This window comes from Passer domesticus, chromosome 6, assembly GCF_036417665.1.
Source record: "Passer domesticus isolate bPasDom1 chromosome 6, bPasDom1.hap1, whole genome shotgun sequence".
NCBI lineage: Eukaryota > Metazoa > Chordata > Aves > Passeriformes > Passeridae > Passer > Passer domesticus.
Window position 1 is genome coordinate 36,048,643 of NC_087479.1, and position 20,682 is coordinate 36,069,324.

The 20,682-nt window shown below is 41.1% G+C and overlaps 1 protein-coding gene across 7 annotated transcripts in view; it reads right to left on the reverse strand.

Moving 5' to 3' along the window:
• The window catches only part of MIDEAS (mitotic deacetylase associated SANT domain protein), a 54,457-nt gene that overhangs the window by 5,151 nt on the left and 28,624 nt on the right, over positions 1 to 20,682 (reverse strand). For 5 of the 7 annotated variants that reach the window (XM_064424470.1, XM_064424471.1, XM_064424474.1 and 2 more), the window contains exons 2-12: positions 18,063 to 19,750; positions 13,666 to 13,989; positions 12,343 to 12,688; positions 11,858 to 11,924; positions 6,891 to 7,033; positions 5,936 to 6,039; positions 4,503 to 4,578; positions 3,249 to 3,337; positions 1,973 to 2,122; positions 1,607 to 1,786; positions 1,015 to 1,214 (exon numbers count right to left, since the gene is read on the reverse strand). In XM_064424470.1, the coding sequence (XP_064280540.1) occupies positions 1,015 to 1,214; positions 1,607 to 1,786; positions 1,973 to 2,122; positions 3,249 to 3,337; positions 4,503 to 4,578; positions 5,936 to 6,039; positions 6,891 to 7,033; positions 11,858 to 11,924; positions 12,343 to 12,688; positions 13,666 to 13,989; positions 18,063 to 19,517 (3,134 nt within the window). In that variant the 5' untranslated portion in view covers positions 19,518 to 19,750. Of the gene's footprint in view, positions 1 to 1,014; positions 1,215 to 1,606; positions 1,787 to 1,972; positions 2,123 to 3,248; positions 3,338 to 4,502; positions 4,579 to 5,935; positions 6,040 to 6,890; positions 7,034 to 11,857; positions 11,925 to 12,342; positions 12,689 to 13,665; positions 13,990 to 18,062; positions 19,751 to 20,274; positions 20,393 to 20,682 lie in introns of those variants that run through there. The other 2 variants (XM_064424472.1, XM_064424477.1) reach the window with 2 other exon arrangements.

The following is a 20,682-nucleotide window of genomic DNA, read 5'->3' on the forward strand; positions in this document are numbered from 1 at the left end:
CCTATGGCCTCCTTCAACACTTCTCTGGAAGAGCTTCTGCTGCTCCTGGCCTCAAGTTCGTGAGCTTCAGCTCCAGAACTCCTGCTGGCACTGTGACAGAGCACCTATGGCAAACACCACTCGGCATGTGCCAGCACAAGGTGCAATGCTAGCAGGGGATCCTGAGCTTCATTTCTTACTGTGGCAAAATCTCATTCAGCTCTGAATTCAGAGGGGCAGTGCTGAATTATGCACGTGCTGCGTAACATAACATGGCCCTGGTTTTCAGGCATACACCTGTGCTGCAACAGTACAATAAGCATGGAGGCAAATGATGGCCCAACGCCGCTCCTGAGCCTTGTCCACAGAGCTCAAAATACTTGAGCTTTTTCCTTCTGACTCTACACTTCTGTGATCTGTTCCTCCATTCTCCACCATCAACTATGTGGATTTTGCAAGAAGCACCACAAGTGTAGTTCAGACTTGAATAAGAAGCCTTGTCTTGTCCTGTTGTTTTAAGAGTAAGCAACTTATGTAGGGAACTGAATTTTCTTGACAGCTTGAGTTGGCAACAGACCTACAAAATCTACTAAAACTGGTAAGGAAATACAAATATATTTGACATCCACCAAAGACAGCTGCAAACGTAACCAGATGAACTATGTGCCTACTGGCTTAATAGCTGCTGCTGTAACAATGGCAGTGTCTCATGTTTCTATACCACTGTTCTTAAGTCTATACCATGTTCTTTGTATGTGATCTAGCAAATACATAGAAACTTGTTACAAAATTTAAACATTACAGAGGGCCAACACAGCAGCTGCTTGAAATTGCAGCCTAATATCAGCTGCTGTACACAGCTGAAATGCAGGTGGTATCTCATGCCATTGCAAGTATTAGTGGGGCAGTAATTCATTAGAACTACTGCCAATGTCTATGGCCTGTATAGACAGAAAGTTCATTTGAGAAAAAGCTTCCACAGGAGATGCCCTACTGTGATTCTGTGACTATTGCTGGAAGCAGAGTTGGTCTTACCTGCCACATTTTTTACATGGAAATGTGTTTTCTGTGTTTTGTGTTTTACTGGTAGCATCTGCTTTTATCTTCTGTTTCCTCTTCTTCCTCTGCACTGGAGCAGGAATAGGCTTTCGAGGCTTCACTGCTGTCTCCCTTGGCTTCCTCCCAATTCTGCCTGTGCCAGTTGCCTCGTGACTCCTCATATTGGTGTGGCTGGCCTTTGCAAAGAGGAGAAGAGTTGAGGCAAAGTGACACTTAAACCCACCATCAGAAGGAAGACAGTGACTGAGCTGCTGTGCTTCACTCATTCCAGACAAAGGTTTTATTTAATGATAAAATCTTCACGCTATTTTAAGGACATTTTCATCATGGCCCTCTGTGTCTGCCAAAGAATACATTGCATTTTTCCACCTTACACATCCCAGTTCTCCCATCACAGCACAAAGTCTGATTGATAGTAACACTCTGATCTACCTCAGCCCAATCTGAAAAAGATTGCTCCAGAAAAAGTTAGAGATGGAAGCTTTTTGCATCTGGAACTGCCCACCTGTTTTCTAAACCATTTGCAGAGTGAAGGTAACATGCACAACATGCACAATGCAGCACTTACTATTACACCATCCTGTAGTGTCTGTTCATCTTTCAGAGCATTGGCACTCCTCTTTCTGTTATCCAACCCTTCCTCTGCCTCCTCTTCTTCCTCCTCTTCCTCCTCCTCCTCCACATGCCCCTGTTCCTCACTGAAGATGTCCCTTCTGAGAGGAAGAACACGTGCAAACCTATGGGAACTCTTCACCAGAAGATAAAGGAACTGTTAATTTTGATGTCTATAGGTAAATGACATTAATTTGTGAGTCTGGACTTCTGTGGAGAAGCCAGATTGTTTGTGTTTTTGATTTGACCAGTAAGTGAGACAACACACAAGACTTCAAACCACAGCCCGAAAGAGGTGAGAGAAATTTAGGAAATTACTTACCTTGATGTCAACTTCAGCTTCATCTTTCATAGATCTGTCATTAGCACCATCAATGTCCCCAAAGATTAAGGTCCCATTCCGACCAATTTTCACCTGTTTCTTGTATGTGTAGTAGAATTCCACACACTGAGCCACTGTTTTGGTTTTTATCTGTTGTTTAAAAAACATAAAAGTCCAACGGATTACATGATTTTAAAAAGACTTATAAGTAATTACTAGGAGTGCAATAAATACACTTTTTATTTTCTTTCCTTAGTAGTTTCCATTCCACCACAGCTGCTGTTCAAGCCTCCTTTTCTGTGTCACATTTGCCTGTCTGCTTCATCCCACAGCTAATCCCCTACTGCCATTGTTACTCACCGAGAACTAGAGGACAAACTTTCCAAAGAAAAGCTGGTTAATGTAAAGGTGACAGAACCTGGAACTTTGTAAGCTTAATGCACCTCTTAGCCTCTGAAATGTTCCAGTTGAGCTACCAGGCTTGACAGCAGCCTCTCAGTTTTATGGAGGAGCTTTATTTTGCAGCAGCACTTCAGAGAAGACCAGACCAGAATACCAATCCAAAAATGGAAGTGAAGGTTTGCAGCCCCTTCCCGTTTTGGCCACGTACATTTTGTAGGCATATGGTGGTAGACAATGATCAGCACGGACTTGTGACCATCTACATATTCTGCATCAGTGATTCCTCTGAAATGTTTGGAATATATTTTTAACTTCGGAGCTTTTGTAATTTAAATGCATTTGGGGAATTTATTCAGTAAACATGTTTGCAGTTCCTGGTTTCGCACTCTCCTTAAGTGATTTCCCCCTTGCTGACATGTCATATCTCATCAAAACATGGAAGTGATAATTTTTCCTATCATTGTCATAACACTGGAAAGAGAGATTTAAAGGATGCATCATTCTCATATCCTTCTTTGGTCCTCTCCATCAGTAGCAAAGATGTGTTTCTTTTTAGTTTTATCAGCAAGCCATTTAAGTTAAACACTGCCAGTGCTCTATAAATGTGCTGTGCAGAGGAGATACCTGCAGCATGGACTAATGGAAGTAATGCAGTTTAAATACCAGGGTTAAGCAATACAATCACGATTGCTCTAGCTTTCTGGTGAGATTTCATGCTGTGATGGATACTGACATTTCTCTGAAATCTTCTGAGTGCGGGACCTAATGCTTAAAACTGAGATTTCAGAAAAATCAATACTGAACTTCCTGTATAAAATGTTCAACAAACATGTAAAAATGTATCACGTAAAACAAACAAACAAAAGTAACTTACAAGCTTTTGGACCAAGAAAAAGTCTTTCTTGTAGATTGCAATGCCTTTGTTGAATAGCTTTTTTTCAGCAACCTTCCACTTGTCTGATCCTGTAGGTAAAAGTAAGTTATAATGGAAGCCCATACAATTTCAAGCGTTTACTCTTCTACATACCTTTTCTTCATGTTTGCCTTAAATAAGACTAGTACACACATGTGAGGGTGCAGTCTCTCCTCAAGCCTGCTACAGCAAAACTGCAGACTGCTGTTAACTCCTCCCTTACTGCTCCACCTCAGCTCTCCTTCAACACTCTGTGTTAGACCAAGTGCTCATCACCACACGTTAACTCAGCTCAGCTTGCAAAAAACACTCAATTAGATGAACTAAGATGTTGCCCAAGCAAGGTAAAGTGACACACTTCATGGTGACCCAGTCATAAAATTTTATAGTAGGGTAATGGTGGGGCAGAAGAACAGGATCTTGTCTTTCAGCAGCAATCTGTACTTGAAGATTTACTGCGTCTCCAGTATTCCCCAAATATTCCTTACCTCTAACAATAAACACATTTTTGAATCCCATACTTTCTTGTAAATATTATTCAAGTAATATTTGCCAACAACGACAGTAGGAATGTGTAATAATGAAGAACTGAATTTCTATGCTTTATGGCACCAGGTATTAGACATCTCTCTACCACTTTACATCAGATCTTTCAGGTGACTTGGGTCATCCAAATCACTGAAGTCAGTGTCACACAGCTGATGATTTTCTAATTAGGTGAAAGACAACAAAGGTAGCTTATGGCATTTAAATTTTGCAGAAACACTAACAGGTATCCATAGCTGGCTGAGGCTTCTTCAGCAAGCTTGAAAACTATTCCCCATAAAACCCCTGCTTAACTCCACCCTGGAAACTCACACCAGAGAGGCTATGATTCCAAGGTTACCACAGCCTTTCTTGTATATACTGACTATCTTTCTACATTCTCTGTGGCTTATTGCAAAGGATTACCTTCCCTTTTCCCCAAAAAGAAAATCAGAACTCATACCTATTCCAATACCGATGCAAATGTTCAGAAGGATGCAATGTTTCTTACATTCAAAGTGTCATAATTTGCATAAGCAAAATTTCTGGCAAGCCATCATTTGAGTTACAATAAGGACTGCTCTTTTAATCTTCTTGTAATGTAACAGAGTATATCCCAAAAGATCAGAAAATTATAGAAAAATTCCTGTATGATAAACGGATAGCACAGAGTTGTTCTGGTTAACAAACCTGTGTAGTGATAATCTGCCAACGGGTGGGTAGGTGGTCGCACTGGCTTCTTCAACAGCAGTTTGGTCAGAGCTCCCTTGGATAAACACAAGTAAAATAATTAATTTAATGTTTGGAGTATTAAAAACAAAGATCAGGCAATTGTTAATCCCCTCTTTTCTGTGGCAAGCTAACAGAAAAGAAACAGAGCACAGTTTACCACTTGGGGCAACTTTAAAAATCACGTTCTTGACTGCTCATCTAATCTTGGGTACCAGAGGCAAGTGGTACATTCTTGGCATCTCTTCAAATCTGTGAATTGACACAATCACCAGGGTACTGGGAGAGAGCTAATTCCATAGATAGAGACCTTGTATTGGTTCTCTCTGATTAACCAAAGGCCTATTACACACATATCCAAAAATGTTGCCCTAAATAATACCTGTCTTACATATCCAAGTACCTGTAATCTGATCTTATTTGACTAAGCATTATTTCAAAATAAAACAGCAGTCATGTGACTGAAAGATTACACACACAAAACTCCCACCTCTCAAGCTACTTTTTAGTTTTCATTTAAACCAGAAAGCTTTCAAATTTTGTAGGAAGGAGACAAAAGAATCATGATTCCACTGGCAGTTTAAACCACCTGAACAATGAGCTCCTGCTGTCAGAGGCAGTCCTGCTCCTCCCTAATGACAACAGCAGCATTCACAACGATGGGCTGCCAGAAATCTAACACACACACAAAAATTACTTTCTGTTTGATCTCTTCTCTGATGCAAGTCCATGTAGTCTCACAAGTGTCAGGGGATGGGCCAGGGGATGGGAAACAAGCACCCAGGTAAAAGTGTGGGAAATTCCTGAACACAAGGCTGATTTATGCCAGGCTAAATCAGTCACAGAACTATAAAAAGATGACAAAGCTTTGCTGTTTGCTCTGTCCTGCTCTTTGATATTACCTCCCGGGGTGTCAAAGGGCAATAATGAAAGTGCATCATGTCTTACAATACTGATATAAAATTAGCAGCACAGCTGTTTTACAGACACAGACAGAGAAGTCAAATGGATCTACCAAAACAAAGAGGTGCAAGACACTGCCCTCTGACTCAGCTTTCAGCCCCAGCCTCTTATTTTTCCTTCCTACACAGTAACCTTTCCAGGAAGACAACATCTAAGATTCATTTAGTAGTCTTGGCTCACTTGCCCCGATAGACTGTCAGCGTGTTTGTTAAACAGACAAACATGTCCAAGTTGGAAATATAAAAGATAGTAAATGCACATGGCACTGTACATCGGTCAGAACCCACATTAGGAACATACAAGGGATACCAAACAACGGGAACCAGATGCACTGAAAGTAATTTGCAAGGCTCTCCTCTCAGGAATGAGAGGTTACCTGACCTTCCTTAACACCTTTGATCACATTGAGGTGAACAGCTGAGCAGACTCACCAGAATGCTTCCCTTTTCTTCATGTAAGAAATGCAACGCCAGCTCCTGATTGGTTCCAGCCCCAGGAAAAATGCTTGAACAGGCAGCAGCTAGCAGGTTTTCCACTATTTCCACAGGGGTACAAAAAAAAATCAGAAAAGAAGATTAAAATTAAGTTTCCTACAGGATTAGCATGATTAATTACCTCTTTTGAAGGAGAAATAAACATAACAGAAAGTAAAACTCAGAGAAGCTGAATGTTCTTGCAAATTTATCTGGGTCAAATTTGGACCCCAGAACTCATTAGACTACAAGGTCATGCAACACTATTTACACATGGAATTTCTTGCAAATCTCCTCTCTGCTCTGATGACTTCCCACCTCCATTCACCTCAGACATTTCTTGAATCCATCCTTATATTGTGAATTTCCATTTCACAAAACCCTTCTTTCTCTCTCATTCAAAAATATTTCTTCCAAGCTTGCCCACTTCCTCTTCCCTTCAGGATTTATACAGGCCACAACCCATGTGTAACAGAATCAGTCAGCCTAGGTCTGCTACCAGCCACCACAACTCCCGCTTTCTCATCCTGACTTCAGTCTACAACTTGAGTTTTTTGAAATACTATTACATCTCGAACATCTCTCAAAAATACAGGAGTTGAATGTGTGTGGTCTTCACATGTTAACATAACCAAGGTAGCTTCACTGAGCAAAAGGCTGCTCTTGGCCTGACAGAAGCAACAGTCCCAGTTTTTTTCATGATTAAAAAAACCAATCCTACTGGCCTCCCCTTGCCCCACACATGCAATCTGATCAACAAGTTTTGCTCCTAAAACCATTTTCAAGACCACTCAAACATGTCACTTGAATGGCAGCTCTGAAAGATTTTTAATTATGCCTACAGTAGCTATGTGGTTACCCCTAGAACCACTGCGACAACTCTGCCCTCTTCAACAGCCTTCCACCTTCTTACCACTCTCTTGGGTGACTTTATTGGTTTCCAAGTCACCCCATGGCTGCCACACCAGCTCTGCTTTATGTTCATCAGCTTCTGCCAAAGATCTGTCTTGGAGTGATGGGATTTCTGCTTGAAAGCGAGTTCCTACATTTATTCGCCTGCAGAGAAGGAAAAATGTTACAGTCAGGCCATCTTTACAATATCCAGGAAGTCTCCATCTCTGCTAGAAACATAATGAAGAACCAAACAAAGAAACAAATGCATATACAAATGCAGGCTCTTGCATATAACACCAACAGTGTTGTAGGTTACATAACTAACTTGGAAGTTGAAAAGTTTTATATCTATTACCAGTTTCCATTTTTTTATCAGCATAGGTTGAAACTGTATTTAAATGAGCATCCCCTAATAGCTGCTCAAAGCACAGTTATTAGCTTCCAATAATCATCACTTTTTGAAAGGCTGTCATAAAGGGTCCTCTTATGGCAAGCTTGCTCCTCAGGCATAACATAGGCTGTTTTAGTATTAGCATTTTGTCAGCCAACAACTGAACCAGGATCTCCAAATGTCCTTTTCAACCTAAACACTGCCATCTGGTCCAACTTCCCACTCAAAACAGGATCAAAATTTGGTCCTTTATGACCCTGACACAAGCTGGTGTCTTCTAGGTACTCTTTCTAACAACTGAAAACAAAAATATAAAACAATGAAACCTGTATTGCTCATTTTGTACCAAACCCAAATCCTATCCCTTCAGCAGCAATCACATACTTTTATATCTGAATTAGCAGACAGATTTCTCACTACCTGCAAGCCACAGAGCACTACATTTGCTTTTAGTCAAGTGACCATCCACAGAGTTACTACTCTGCATTAGCAAACGTGATTTTGTGCACAGAGGGGGTAAGAACCCCCAGTGAAAGACTGTTCCACTATGTACTTAATGCAAAAGTGTTCCTCATTCAGATGTCAGTCAACCACACTGGTAGCTCTTGACATAGTAAAGTATAGAGAAAGGAACTCTTTTTTTGGAGCGAGAAGATCAGGCAGTGCCCAGAAGATGATAAAACTGTGGAGTTGCTTCACTAGAAAAAAAGTAAAACTCCCTGTGCCCAGGGCAAGGTTTGCTATAATTCTCAAGTCTTGGCTGGGTGCCCCACACCTAGCACAATTACCAGAGAAAGAGCATAATATAGTTCAATAAGGAATAACATCAAAAACTTCTGAGAAATGCCAGCCTCCAGACTCTTCTGGAAATTACACACACATGTCTATTATGAAAAGCAGTTTGGAAAAGGAGTGAGGAAGTCTTGAAACAACACATAACCTGTACAAAAATCCAGAGAGATACTAGCAAGTGCTTCAGTATGGTGTTTTGAAGTCCTAAGAGACTGTGTTATCAAATGGGAGGAAATGGGTATGGAAGGAGAAGAAGCAAATATCTTAATTCCCTTTTCCACCCAATTCCTCATTTTGGTATTGTCACGAAACACTTGCACCATAAGATGTCATGTGTTGGAAAAGCCCGTGTTCAAAAAAATGACTGCCTTCTAACACACATAAAAAGATATTTTGCAAGCTGCTTTTTTTGCATCTATAGCAGATCCAGATGTCCTTAAGGGGAACAGTTCATGTGTAAACAAAGCAATGCAGAAGTTAACTACCCTATACACTTGTTCCAACTTCATCACCCATTCAGCAGTAGCTCCACACAAGTGGGGTGAGATTCCTTCTTGGATTCCTTCCTTCAGAATCTGCTAGATGCACAGACTGAGGCTAACTTCCTCTCAGTAGGTGATGGCAAAATGACATCAAGCACGAAAGATGTAAGCAGGGAAGTTTTAGACAGGCTGCCATGTATTACCTGTATTTTCCCCAAAAAACACTATTTCCAATACCTGTTGAATGTAAAGCAACAGGGACACATTACACATTTCCAATCCCAGCCATGGGCAGGGATGAACTAAAGCAGCTGAAAATGTTGCATCTCTGATGCCCCTCGCTATAACTGTTTCAGGATCTGCTTCTCAAAAGTAATTTCATTTCAAATGTACACTAAAGTGGAACATGCAAGAACAGAGAACAAAGAAGAACAAAGAACCCCAAGAAAACATTGAAGCTTGATTTTTAGTATTTTACAGATACAAAAATCTGTTTATAATACTATATAATTTTCTATTTTTTCTTCACTTGTGCTATTCATCTTGGACAGTAAAAGCATAATCCAGGCTAAAAATGAAAAGCAAGAGATTTCATGCAAGACTGAGAAGACCTTGCTAAAAACGCAAATCCAAACAACCATCCTGGTAAACCAGCCCTCCTTACAGAGCACACTGAGATGGAGATTAATGTTCATGTGAAGTCTTCTACTCATTGTGATTAGTCTTGCTTACTGTTATGGCATGCAGTTTCACAGAGGAGGAAAGGATTATGGATTATAATCTGCCCTAGAAGGGATGACTGCTTGAAACTGACACTTTGCTGTCACCTGGAAACAGATAAAAAGGTGTTTTTGCAGTAAAAACTGCACTGGGAAATTTAGGAGATTTCATGTCTCAGGACAGAGACTCCTCTGACCTCACTTCTGAGAAAGAAAGAGATAACTGGAAGATATGCAGGGAAAGAACGCGGGCCTTCTTCAAAGTTGCTTTTCATTTTGAAACTGAACTTGGAATATGACATCTCTGGGCTAGAAAAAACTAAAAATTACATCTTGTACCTGCAACGCCCAAATAAAACCAGAATTCTACTGCAAGAGTTGACCTGGGTAACCTAAATTTGGTTTGCTCAGAGCAAGGGCTTGGGCCAGATGATCTCCAGAGATCAATTCAAGTTGTATTATTCTTCTGTTCCTTTACTGAAGAAGTATTTCAATACATCAAGAGCTCTTGCCTGTAAGCAGCAGTGGTGCTCCCAGGATGCCATGGGAGCCGAGTGTGACAACATCCAGAACTGAGGCTGTGAGTTGGGAAGGCAGTTCACATTGATGCACCACAGGTGTATTGAAGGCTGCCTACTTTAGCAGTGACCCCAAGACTTTGGTGCAACTGAACTACAAGACCAATAGGACACAAGGATCTGTGACAACAGCTGCCTATTGTGCCACTTCACAAAGAATTAAGCTTCATTATCACATTTCCTATTTCAAATCACTGCAATTATATAACCTTTTGAGAAGCATTAACAGGAGGCTTGGCAAAACACAAGCAATTAAGACTACTATATTGGGTAATCACAAGTAAGAGTCAACTTCTGACAAGACTACAAAGCCAATTAAACATTTTTTTCTTCTAAAAAAAAGTGCTTCCTGCCACATTTTCTTTAAGGAAGACATGTCTACAGAACTGATCACAACAGTGCTGCCAAACACAGAATGACACCAGATTAATAATTTGTTGTCATTAAAAGTTAAAAGCAATTTACTTCCATAAGCATCTGTTTAGTAAGACTTAAGATGACAGGAAGACAAAACTGCACATAAATCCCTTTCGGCAAAAGGAAATGAACTTGCACTACTAAGAGACCATGGTTTGAAATTACCAGCAACGTTAATTTGAAAATATGAAAATTTTCACACACAACTAAAATCACATCCAACTTTATGTCATTAACTTCAGCAATTTAAGCCAACAGACACAAGAAAGGCAATTGCACCACAGAGAGGTCAAAGAACGAGACCTGAGAGGGACACAAAAAATATCTGTTCAAGAAGTTCTCCTGTATTCATGTGAAATGAACCAATAGGAAAAAGATGAATTAGGCAACTTCCAAAATAAATGTATACAACAATAAATGTGCTTATTTCAATGAATGGGCTTGGTCTAGAGGAGGTTTGCAAAGGTTACAAGAAAAATCTACATTCATTCACAACTGCAACATTTGCTTAGGACAGGCTGCTGTGACAAGTGCAGAAAACTGACTTTCAAACAAGAAGGCTGAATGGAAAAAGGGCAAGAAAAAGAAATTGCCAGCAAATGCTACAATCCATTTTTAAAACACAAACCATTTTGGATAAAAGCAAAAGAAGTGTTGTATTTACCTGGGGAAAGCTTGAGTCAAGTATCTCAAATGGTATGGGACAAGCTGCAGTGTTAGAGCAGAGATTCCTGACTGCACAGTCAGATGCAGAGCCATGTGGGTATTTTTATGCCATATGGGTGCTTCCAAGCCATGCATCTCCATGATTAGATTTTGCAGGAGTTAATTAATTAGTTATAGTAATGAACTGGAACTACACTACCTTGCTGTAGCTCTGCAGTACTGAGCTTGAACTGATAACACTCCCAGAGCATTGGCAAAGGCTGTGCAGAGATATTTGCAGCTCCGCTCAGGTTTAGGAGGACAGACACCAAGCCTAAGCTCACAATTCCAGCCACAGCATCTCCAGACTGTGTTCCCTACTGCTGCTGTGTCCACAGGTTTCCCAGCACACAGCCAGCTAAAGACCAACAAGCCTGATTAGCTCAGGGCACACACCCCATATGCCACTGGCCATAGCATTTTCAGGCTGAGCTTGCCCAGGGGAAAGCCAAGTGTTCACAGCTGTGCTGCAGCTACAACACACCTGTGACTGATCAGACCAGTCCATGTGAGAGCTAAACCCAGTTTTTAAAGGACATTCTGTCCTTCTTCTAAAGGAGCATCATCTTCCCACCCTAAAACAAGCATAGAGCATACAAAGAAGTGCTCGTATATAACAACACAGGACAGATTTCCCTTTAGGTAACTAACTGTAATTCAGCCCAGAGACAAGTGAGCATCAATAGAAAGCAGTGAGTGTCACCAGAATTACATTTGCCCAAACAAACACTATTTATCATATGGTGTAATTTTTAATGAAGGCAACTTGTATTTTAAACCACCAATAAAAATAGTTTTAATGCTTCTAAGAGATACATTGGTCACACAGGGAGCAGCTTAAAGGTTTAGGAGGAAGCAAGGAAGCACTTTTGCTAAGAGACCCTGAATCTACTGCTACTTACGGTTCAATGCTGACCGGGGTCGCTTCCCCCACCACCGTAAGAATCGGAGGGGTAACTTCAGAACTATCTGCAACGAGAAGAAAGAACTGCTCAGTTTCACACCTGAGATTTACTTTTCACAAAGCTTGCAAATCTAATCAGAGATGCCCATCTCTGAAAAAAAGGTACCCCCAGGCTAAATAAAGGAGTTTCAGATGACCAGGGCCTTCCTCCCCTCAGCTCAAGATACGGTCAGTCTGGGAGAGGAACTGCCTTTTCATTCCCAAGCACGTCAGCAGGGGGTGTTGCAGGTTGCTTGTGAACCCATCTTAACATCCATGCTCAAATGGAGCAACACTGTATTTCCCCTGTTCCGCCCCGCAAACAATCAGGAAGAAACTCCAGTTTCACACAAACACATCTCCTAAGGGCACGATGTTCTTCCTAATGCTCCACAGTTCCTAATCATAAATCACACAAGAAAGGAAGGTTAAAATGAAACTTACTTGATCTAAGCAGAGTTCTGTGACCACTTTTGGGCGTCATTGGAGGTGCAACTGAATGACCGCTTGAAGAGAGGATAGCGTTAAAATACAGCCCAGATCCTTCTCTCACAGGACTAAGGATTGGGGGAGGAGTGTAAGGAGGTAGCTCAAAGTTCCTGTCTGAGGGATGGTCTGCCAGACGGACAGGTGACCGCAAGTGGCTCTGATATGGAGTAATGTTGGAATAAACAGGTGGCGCAATAAAGGTGCCGGCTTTTGGTGGTATGAAGAGTGGCTCGGGTCTTGGCCGCTGCTTTGGTTTTCGGGCAAAGCCCTCTGCTTCTTCCTTTGGAACAGCATCTTCATGCTATTAGAAAAAAAAATTGCATTATTAATTTAATTTAAAACCTCAGGTTGTTTGAAAAACTTCAGTGAGATGACAACATTTTTTCATGGCAGCTTAAAATCTGGATAGGACAGTTGGAGGATGTCTCAACAATTAGCAGAAGAGGAAAGTGAGAGGAACACCACAGGGAATGGAATGGACTGGACACAGGAACTATTAGGTAACAGCTCTAACTCATGTGATTATGAAGTTATATTTTACAAGAACTTCATGTACATCTGGTCCAGCCTTCATGACAGCTTTAAAAGAGAACAAAAAAGCACAGCAGAATCCTGGTACAGATACACCAGAACCCAGATATACAGATATACGGATATACAGTGACACTAAATAGTGGTAAGAGAACAGAAGAAAATATAACAGTATTTTATTAGATGGTCAAGCATTTACATGTGGAGAAACCTCCCCAGATGTCTGCCATTTCTCTGGTATCTGAACATTCTGTTGTACTTCTGGACAGAAGAGAAGGGAAATAAAAATATCAACCCACCCACTCATCACTACTATGCTGCAGGGGAACAATCAAGTACTGACCTTCAGAACTCAGTAAAAGGTTTCAATTGCACGAGAATAAATCTTCACTTTGGATTTTATTCACATTGAGAGATATGTGCACTAAGAATATATTGGTATTTATGTATGTATGAAGAAAGCACTCTTGACACAGACAACTATTCTAGTCTTACTGCCCATCTGGCTTTATTCACTGTTTAGTGAAGTTAGTGAGGTGCTGCCTGGCTTTACTAGCATTAGCTGTAGGTCATGAGAAGCCAGCAATGCCCAATTATATGGCAACACTATGATAAAATCCCCGGACTACGTACATTCCAAGTTCAAGCCTTGAGATCAAACTACTTTAATAGAAAAGCTCATGGCTAAAAACTGTGTGATAAAATCTAACAGAAGTGGCTCATCCTTGGTTTCTCGTCCATCCATACCTGACCCGAGGTCTCCATGTTACTATTACGATTAGATCGCCTCCGAGTGACTATCACAGAAGGCTTCCTTTCACAAGGAACTCGATCATTTGTTTGGCCTCTCTGCAGCTTTCCATCCTCAGACTTTTCCTTTTCTAGGCTCTGCAAGTCAATTTTTCTCACCGGCACAGACACAGGAATGATAAGAGGCACAAGGCTGTTATCCTCCCGGGCTTTTTTGGGAGCTGGTGAAGAACTGGCGAATTCCACAACACTCTTTGAAGCTGCAGTAGGTCCTGGAGCAGTTACTAGCACACTCTTCTTCTCCTCTGAATTATCCAGCTCCTGAGAAGAAAAACAGATTCCTAAAAATTCTGCATTACTTACGTAATAAATGAGATATCACTTTCAGTGTATATCAAGTTTCTCAAAGCAATTTCCAAGCTGAAATGGATTTGGAAGCGTTACTGGAGGAAAAAGAATACTTCACAGTGCTACTAAAATTTCATAGAATGACTTGAGGATTGCCTGTAGTCTCAACTGCTAGAACACTTATATAGGTCATTCTTAAGAACTGTTTCACTACCTATGTTTTAACATTTTATTTTCTATATGCATTTGTGTCTGCTTTATAACCTTTGACAACAGCTTTTTAGTTTTAGTAACAATCAAAAGCTGCAGGTTATTAATTTCAAACATTGGATTTCTGCTCCAGGGAAGACTGAACCATGACAATATCTTAATTAAATCTCTCACACACAAAAAAAACCCAAACCCAGAGCTAGTTTTTTCCTTCTTTTTTTTCTGACTCTGGAAAACATTAAGCCTAAAATAAGCCAGATAACAAGATTGAACACATAAAATCTACTGTATAAAGAAGATTCAAGACTGCTCCTTTCAAGACCTTTTATTAGAGTTGGGCTAAGTTGCACAGAAAGGTTTATTCCATAACTGACTCTGCAGTTTACAAGCCTCACTGCTTCTTCACAGACACTGTAGATGTATACCTCTACCACACAGTGATGGAACACACAATTGTAAAGTCACAAGTGGCATCCATTTTCCCAGAATAAGCCTCAGGAGAAATTAATAAGGTCTGAGGACCCACCTTCACTTCAGGCTGGTGACAGGCTCCTGTACTTTCCCATAAAACTACCAGTTTTGGGTCTGGAGGGCATTCATCATGTTCATCATACTGACAGACATCACTGGAGTCCACTGACTCTAGATACTAAGGGGTTCCTGTAAAATTTTGCAGCTTCCCTCCACCACTTTCTGGGTACAGCAACATGTAATGACAATGTGAATGTGCAAACAAGCACCAATTCTGACCAATCTAAAAACCTCAGGTACTTCCTAGGTGCTACACAGACCTCTGCAGGTCAAGAGATCTGAACTAATTTGCTGACTACAAGGAGGAAATTACGGCAACTCAAAAGTGCCATAGTCACCCACAAGTGTCACTTTCCTCTGGCTTTATGATTGGTTAACCATGCTCCTTTTATTTTCAAAACTGGGGGGCAATCAGCAAAGGACTCCTCCTCAGAGATGGGAGAGATGACCCTTCCAAGACAAAAGAAGCAGAGGAGATCTGAACAGTAGCACAGATAGAGAAAAGGCACCAGTAGAGACTTAATAGAAATAGTTGAGACATCCTCAAAACCATTCTGGTCCACACCACTGCTTTTCTGATCACAAAAGTTCACATATACCTAACGTTTACTAAGAGACATGACTAATTTTGGAATTAAGCCTTTTGCTTCAGATCCCCAAATAGTTTCTCAGCTGTTTGATTATTCTTAGAGGTAAGCAGAAAGGATAGGACCTGCTAGGGGATTTTTGGCTACCTCAGCATTCCTGTTGCAGAATTTGGTTCAGGATAACTTCAGCAAGTGCAACATGTGGCACTTTCATTTCGACTCTTGCATAAATACTGAGGTATGAAGTAGTCATCTAGAATCCTCCAGGAAATCCACAGAAAGCCATCAGATATTCTGGCATCGATCCTGTCTATCCCTCAAGCTGTTTCTAAAAAACTTAGAATTCACAGAAAAAACCAGCTGCAACAGCTGGAAGAACTGCTCCAAGGCCACATCTGTGGTCTGGTAAGAAACCATACCAGCCTTTTAAAAACACCTGCCCAATAGTGCTTTCTGCTATCATTCTGCATCATCTGCATCAAAGACAGGCAGCTTCTAACAGCTTCTTTGTCCGCAGTCAAACCAAAGCTTGTCCATGAAAGAGCTGAGTCCAGAACTACAGTTCTGCAAAAAAACCTTTTTTTTTCCTTTTGTTTGTAGCAGCTGGTGCCCTGTGCTGTGCCAGGGGAAAGCAGCTGGGTAACCAAAATCTGCCTTCCTTCCATAAAGGAATATTTCAATTCAGACACCCTTTAAGACAACATTCAGATTTGAGAAAAGTTTTCTGCACTTCTAGAAGACAACAAGTCACACTGAAACAATTAAACTAGGAGCTGATAATTTACTGCAGCCCGTAGGCAGCAACAAGCTTGCATCACCTGAAAAAAAGGCAGCCACAGGCAGCTCTGGTGCATAGCATCAGTTGTGACACTGCATGTAGACAGATACTGCTGTCCAGAATATTATTTTTGCATAAGGTACACATACCCAGACTGGGATGTTCAAAAAACTGATTCAAATTATGAATGTTATCTTCATCAATCAATAATTTAACCCTATGGCCTTCTACACACTCTTCAGATAACCTATGCAGGTCGTTTTTAACAGAAAGACACTTCTAAGAGAAGCTGCCCACTCTCATTTAGCAAACCTATTTTCTTTTTCTCCCTCACACAATAGCTAACACCTTAAAGATGTAAAATCCATCAGATCTCTGGTAAAAATTTTATAATCTTTCAAAACCTCATCCTGAAACCCAAAGAGATCTAAACATAAAGAGTTTTTCTGCTAGTGCCATTATGCTTGCATAACTGCAAAGAACAAAAGAGCATCTGTCACAACACTTTTCTGGTCTTTACATTATGAATCAGACTGCAAGCAGACGGGCCTTCAAATGGCCAATTTCTTGCTTCATCTCTCAGGGCCTTTTCCTAAATGCTCTATTTGCTTTTTCTTGACACTCTGTTAGTGATCCAAGTGCAATGTAAATTGCAGGCCTTCTGCAATATAACCACACAAGGGCTGGCAAAGTATGAGCAAATACACCACGCTACTACGTACTACCAGTTCTTTATCAAACCTGCTGGTTCAACTGGAGTTAGAGCAAAAAAGATTGAAGACAGCATCAACCAAGTCACTACTTTCTGCTGTCCAAGAGATGGAGTAGGCTATGGATATTTAGCTCATTGTTTATTAGTTTAGTTCTTTCACTCAAACAACACATTCCCCTAAGGAAGAGATGGGAAAAAACAGTGACAGACTAGGACAAAAAGGATGATGAGTACAAAACAAGGAATAAAATGCCCTTCCCTTTGTTGTCTGACTGGATAGCAACTCAGATATTAAAAGTGTAGGTAAAAGTAGCTCATGTAATGTACTTCATCAGCCTTTGGAAACAAAACTTCCAAGGAAAAGTGTGCCTCCTATTAAGCACTCAATAAAAGAGTAGGCAAACCACAACTCTGAGTAAACTTTCAAAACCAATCCTTCCAAAAACCCCCACTCAACTCCAAAAATCCCATCACTTGTCTCCCAATAGGTTAATTAATTTTGAACTCTGTCATCTTGCCATATAAAATATATACTGTTCAGTTTAGACTGATGGGATATCAAACAGTTAGGAGCAGTGAACTACCAAATCAGTCAGCACTAAATTTCTTCCCCATTAAGTGTTACAGAAGGTCTATGGGCAGACAGGTCATTCTACAGCCCTCAGGTCATTCTTAGAAACAGGATGCTGCACGAGACAGACTTTTGTCATGCCTGGTATAGGTCCTTCATGTAAGTGAAGCTTTCTTAGACTTTTAATATTTGAGAAATTTTGAACATGTAAATTGCATTATGTAATTTTCAGATTGCACATTTTAGAAACACTTCAACTGCTGAAACTGAAAAACTGTCAGGCAAGCCTAAGTCTTTTAACAGAAAAGAAAGAGAATGTTAAATTGGTAAAAAGACAACAAGTAAGTTGCTTATACCTGCCTCTCAAAATTCCTGATCACCTTGAGACCTAAGCTGAAAACATCCATATTTTCATGTCATGGGCTAAAATAATGTTTGGTGTTAGTGAAATAAAACTGTCCCTTTGTGGTTTCACTACATCTCTGTTCTCCCACATCTATGAATTACAGTAGCTGAACTTACATGCCTCCACACCAGAGCTGCCCTTGTTGCACACTTCAAGATACCATCCTATCCTGCACACGTACATAACTTCCTTTCCTTTCAGCCCTATTTGTAGTGTAAAACATGCTGTATTGGTTAGGGTCTATACCTTACCTTTACATTCTGAAGGGAAGCCAGCTCAACAGCTTTTTGGGCCAAAGTCAGCAAATTGGCTTCTTGAGAAACACGTCGTCTTCTACGGGTACTCTGGATTACACCACCTCTGATATTCTGAAAATCATTCGTTCTCTGACTGTTTTCTTCAGGTGCTGCTGCCTGCTTCTCCTCATCTCTACCATTCTGGGCTGCAGCTTGCCTGTCTGTTTCCATCTGGCATTGCTCACTATTCACCAGGACATCCTTCTGCCCCAGATCCAACCTTTTGGGGTGCAAATAGCTACTTTTACTGTGGGCCAGTGACTCAGGTGTTTGCTGTAACGGGACCTCTTGCTGATGTGTTTGCCAGTGATGCAGAAATAAATTGCTAGGTTGTTCTTCTGCCTGCTTAGAAGTCAACACTTCTCCTGCAGATGTCAGCAGGCCACCTTCTTTGGAGAGTCTCCGTGACCTTCTTGGAAAGGGAATCTGCGTCTGAGGTAGCACAGTCTGTTGGTTCTGCTCTGTTAATGCCTTGAACAGCTCCTGGTTCCTCTCTGCTTGCTGAAATTGGTGTGGCATCATGTGATGCTGAGGTGCTGCAGCTGCCACATGAGGCTGTGCTATAGAAGTTGTTTGCTGCAGACCAAAGGCTTGTGTGGCAGCCTGTTGCTGCTGCTGTTGAGGATAGAAATTTTCAAAGAGCTGTAGCTGGGGAAGAGCTTGCTGTTTTTGTTGTGCAGTAAATGCTGGACTGGAAGAAGCTGGGGCTTCTTGAAAGACATGTAACAGCTCAGGAAGACCTTGCTTTTGGCCTTGGTGACCAAATGCAAGTTGGAAAGGCTGCAATGGCAGAGTTTGATTCTGCTGCTGCTGTTTCTGCATTTGATGAAAAGAATTCATTTGAGCTTGTTGTCTAACTAGGGCTTGCTGTTCCAGCTGAGCCTTCTGGGACATCATCTGCTGGACAGCATCTCCATATAAATCCAGCTGTGACACAAACACTCCTTTCTCTTGATTTCTTTTAAGGGCTTCTGGGTGGCCATAGAAACCTGGGGCACCAGGGTTGGAGTGGGGTCCTTTTGGGTTGCCCCCAAAAACCATACTGTGGTTCCACATTGAAGGTGGAGACTGCCAGTGGCTGTCACCCCTCTCTGGCAACCGGTTTCCCATGAGTGAATTCTGCCATTTGACAGCTGTTACTGACTGGGGCATCATCACTGATTCTCCCCTGTCTTGATTGTAAACAGAGTTCATCAAAGCAACATTGTTGGGTGCACTTGTTAATCCGCCTGGATGAGAAATCTCCATAGTTTGGGAGACTGGTATATTCCCTCCATGACCATAGTACTGTCCTTCCTTAAGCTGCTGCTGTGGTTCTTTTGATGGCACCGCTATGTCCTGCTCATTAAAATAGGCAACTCGTTTCCCAGTCCGTTTGCTTGAAGACTTTTGCTGAGCCTGAAGATTCATGGTTCAGTCTATTCTCCCAGACATACACAGTATTTATAATCCACCCATCCCTGAGGTTGGGGGAGGAAAGGCACAGCAGTCTTTCTTTTCCATTCAGCTTCAGTAATAAAGGGCAGGAAATAAGTCCAGATGAAAGTGCATTCACTTCCTTTTTCTTTGTGTGCTTCTCCCACTTCTTTTCACTCTTATACTTTGTGGTTCAGAGGTCAGTAGGGTCCACTTAGTTACAGGTCCTGAAATAGAGAAGCAATTGCAATGAATTACTGACAGACAAAACTGGCCTATGAGTGCTCATGTGATAAGCAACAATGTGTATGTCTGTCCCATTTCCTATGGAAATGAAGACCAGGATAATAGATGGAAGAAACAACAGTTCTGAGCTGCTAGAAGAATGCAAAACAAAACAATTTCGTTTTACAAAACAGATATCACACTGTACTTGCATGATGCAACTCCCTATTGCACACAGAATTCTGACTAATCACTTAAGTTCATCCTGAAAGTTTTACTCTTACTCTTTACTACCTCAGATCTGGGTCAATAACTTCCACATCCTTCTACAGCCAGAATAATCTGGTTTTAATCTCAACTCAAAACCACAAAACAAAAAACGCTCATGGCTTGCCAAAAGGCCACATTTCGCAAAGACCTTTAAAAGACACATGTTTACGTAAAGACTGCAGCCAAACATGCAGCAAGATGCTCAATTCAGTATTCTGAAGGAAAAGGGTCAGGCAACACCCCATCAGTCACCCACCCAGCATCCAAGCCCTAGATCCCATCCTAGGGCCAGGGCCTGCTCAGCCTGTGGCTCTCTCAGAAGTTTTCTTCAACAGCTGAAAGAAACTGCTCCTGCTCAGGTCACACTCACTGAAAGGTAGTTCAGGCAGTTGCTGCTGGCAGACATCAGTAAATATCTATTAGTGTAAAGCTACAAATGTAATAGGAGAAAGCCTTTCCAGAACAGGCACTCTACAACAATTCTACCCTCCACCCTCTTCTTCCATGAAGAAAAGCCATCCACAAACTCTAAGAGGCTAGCTTGCAGGATTAAGGTTTAATGTGTGAACACATACACTAGTATTTCTATTTGGATCCCTAAAACCTTTTTAGATGTTTAGTTTTAAATTCAATTATATTACCAGATTACCACTATTAACATTCT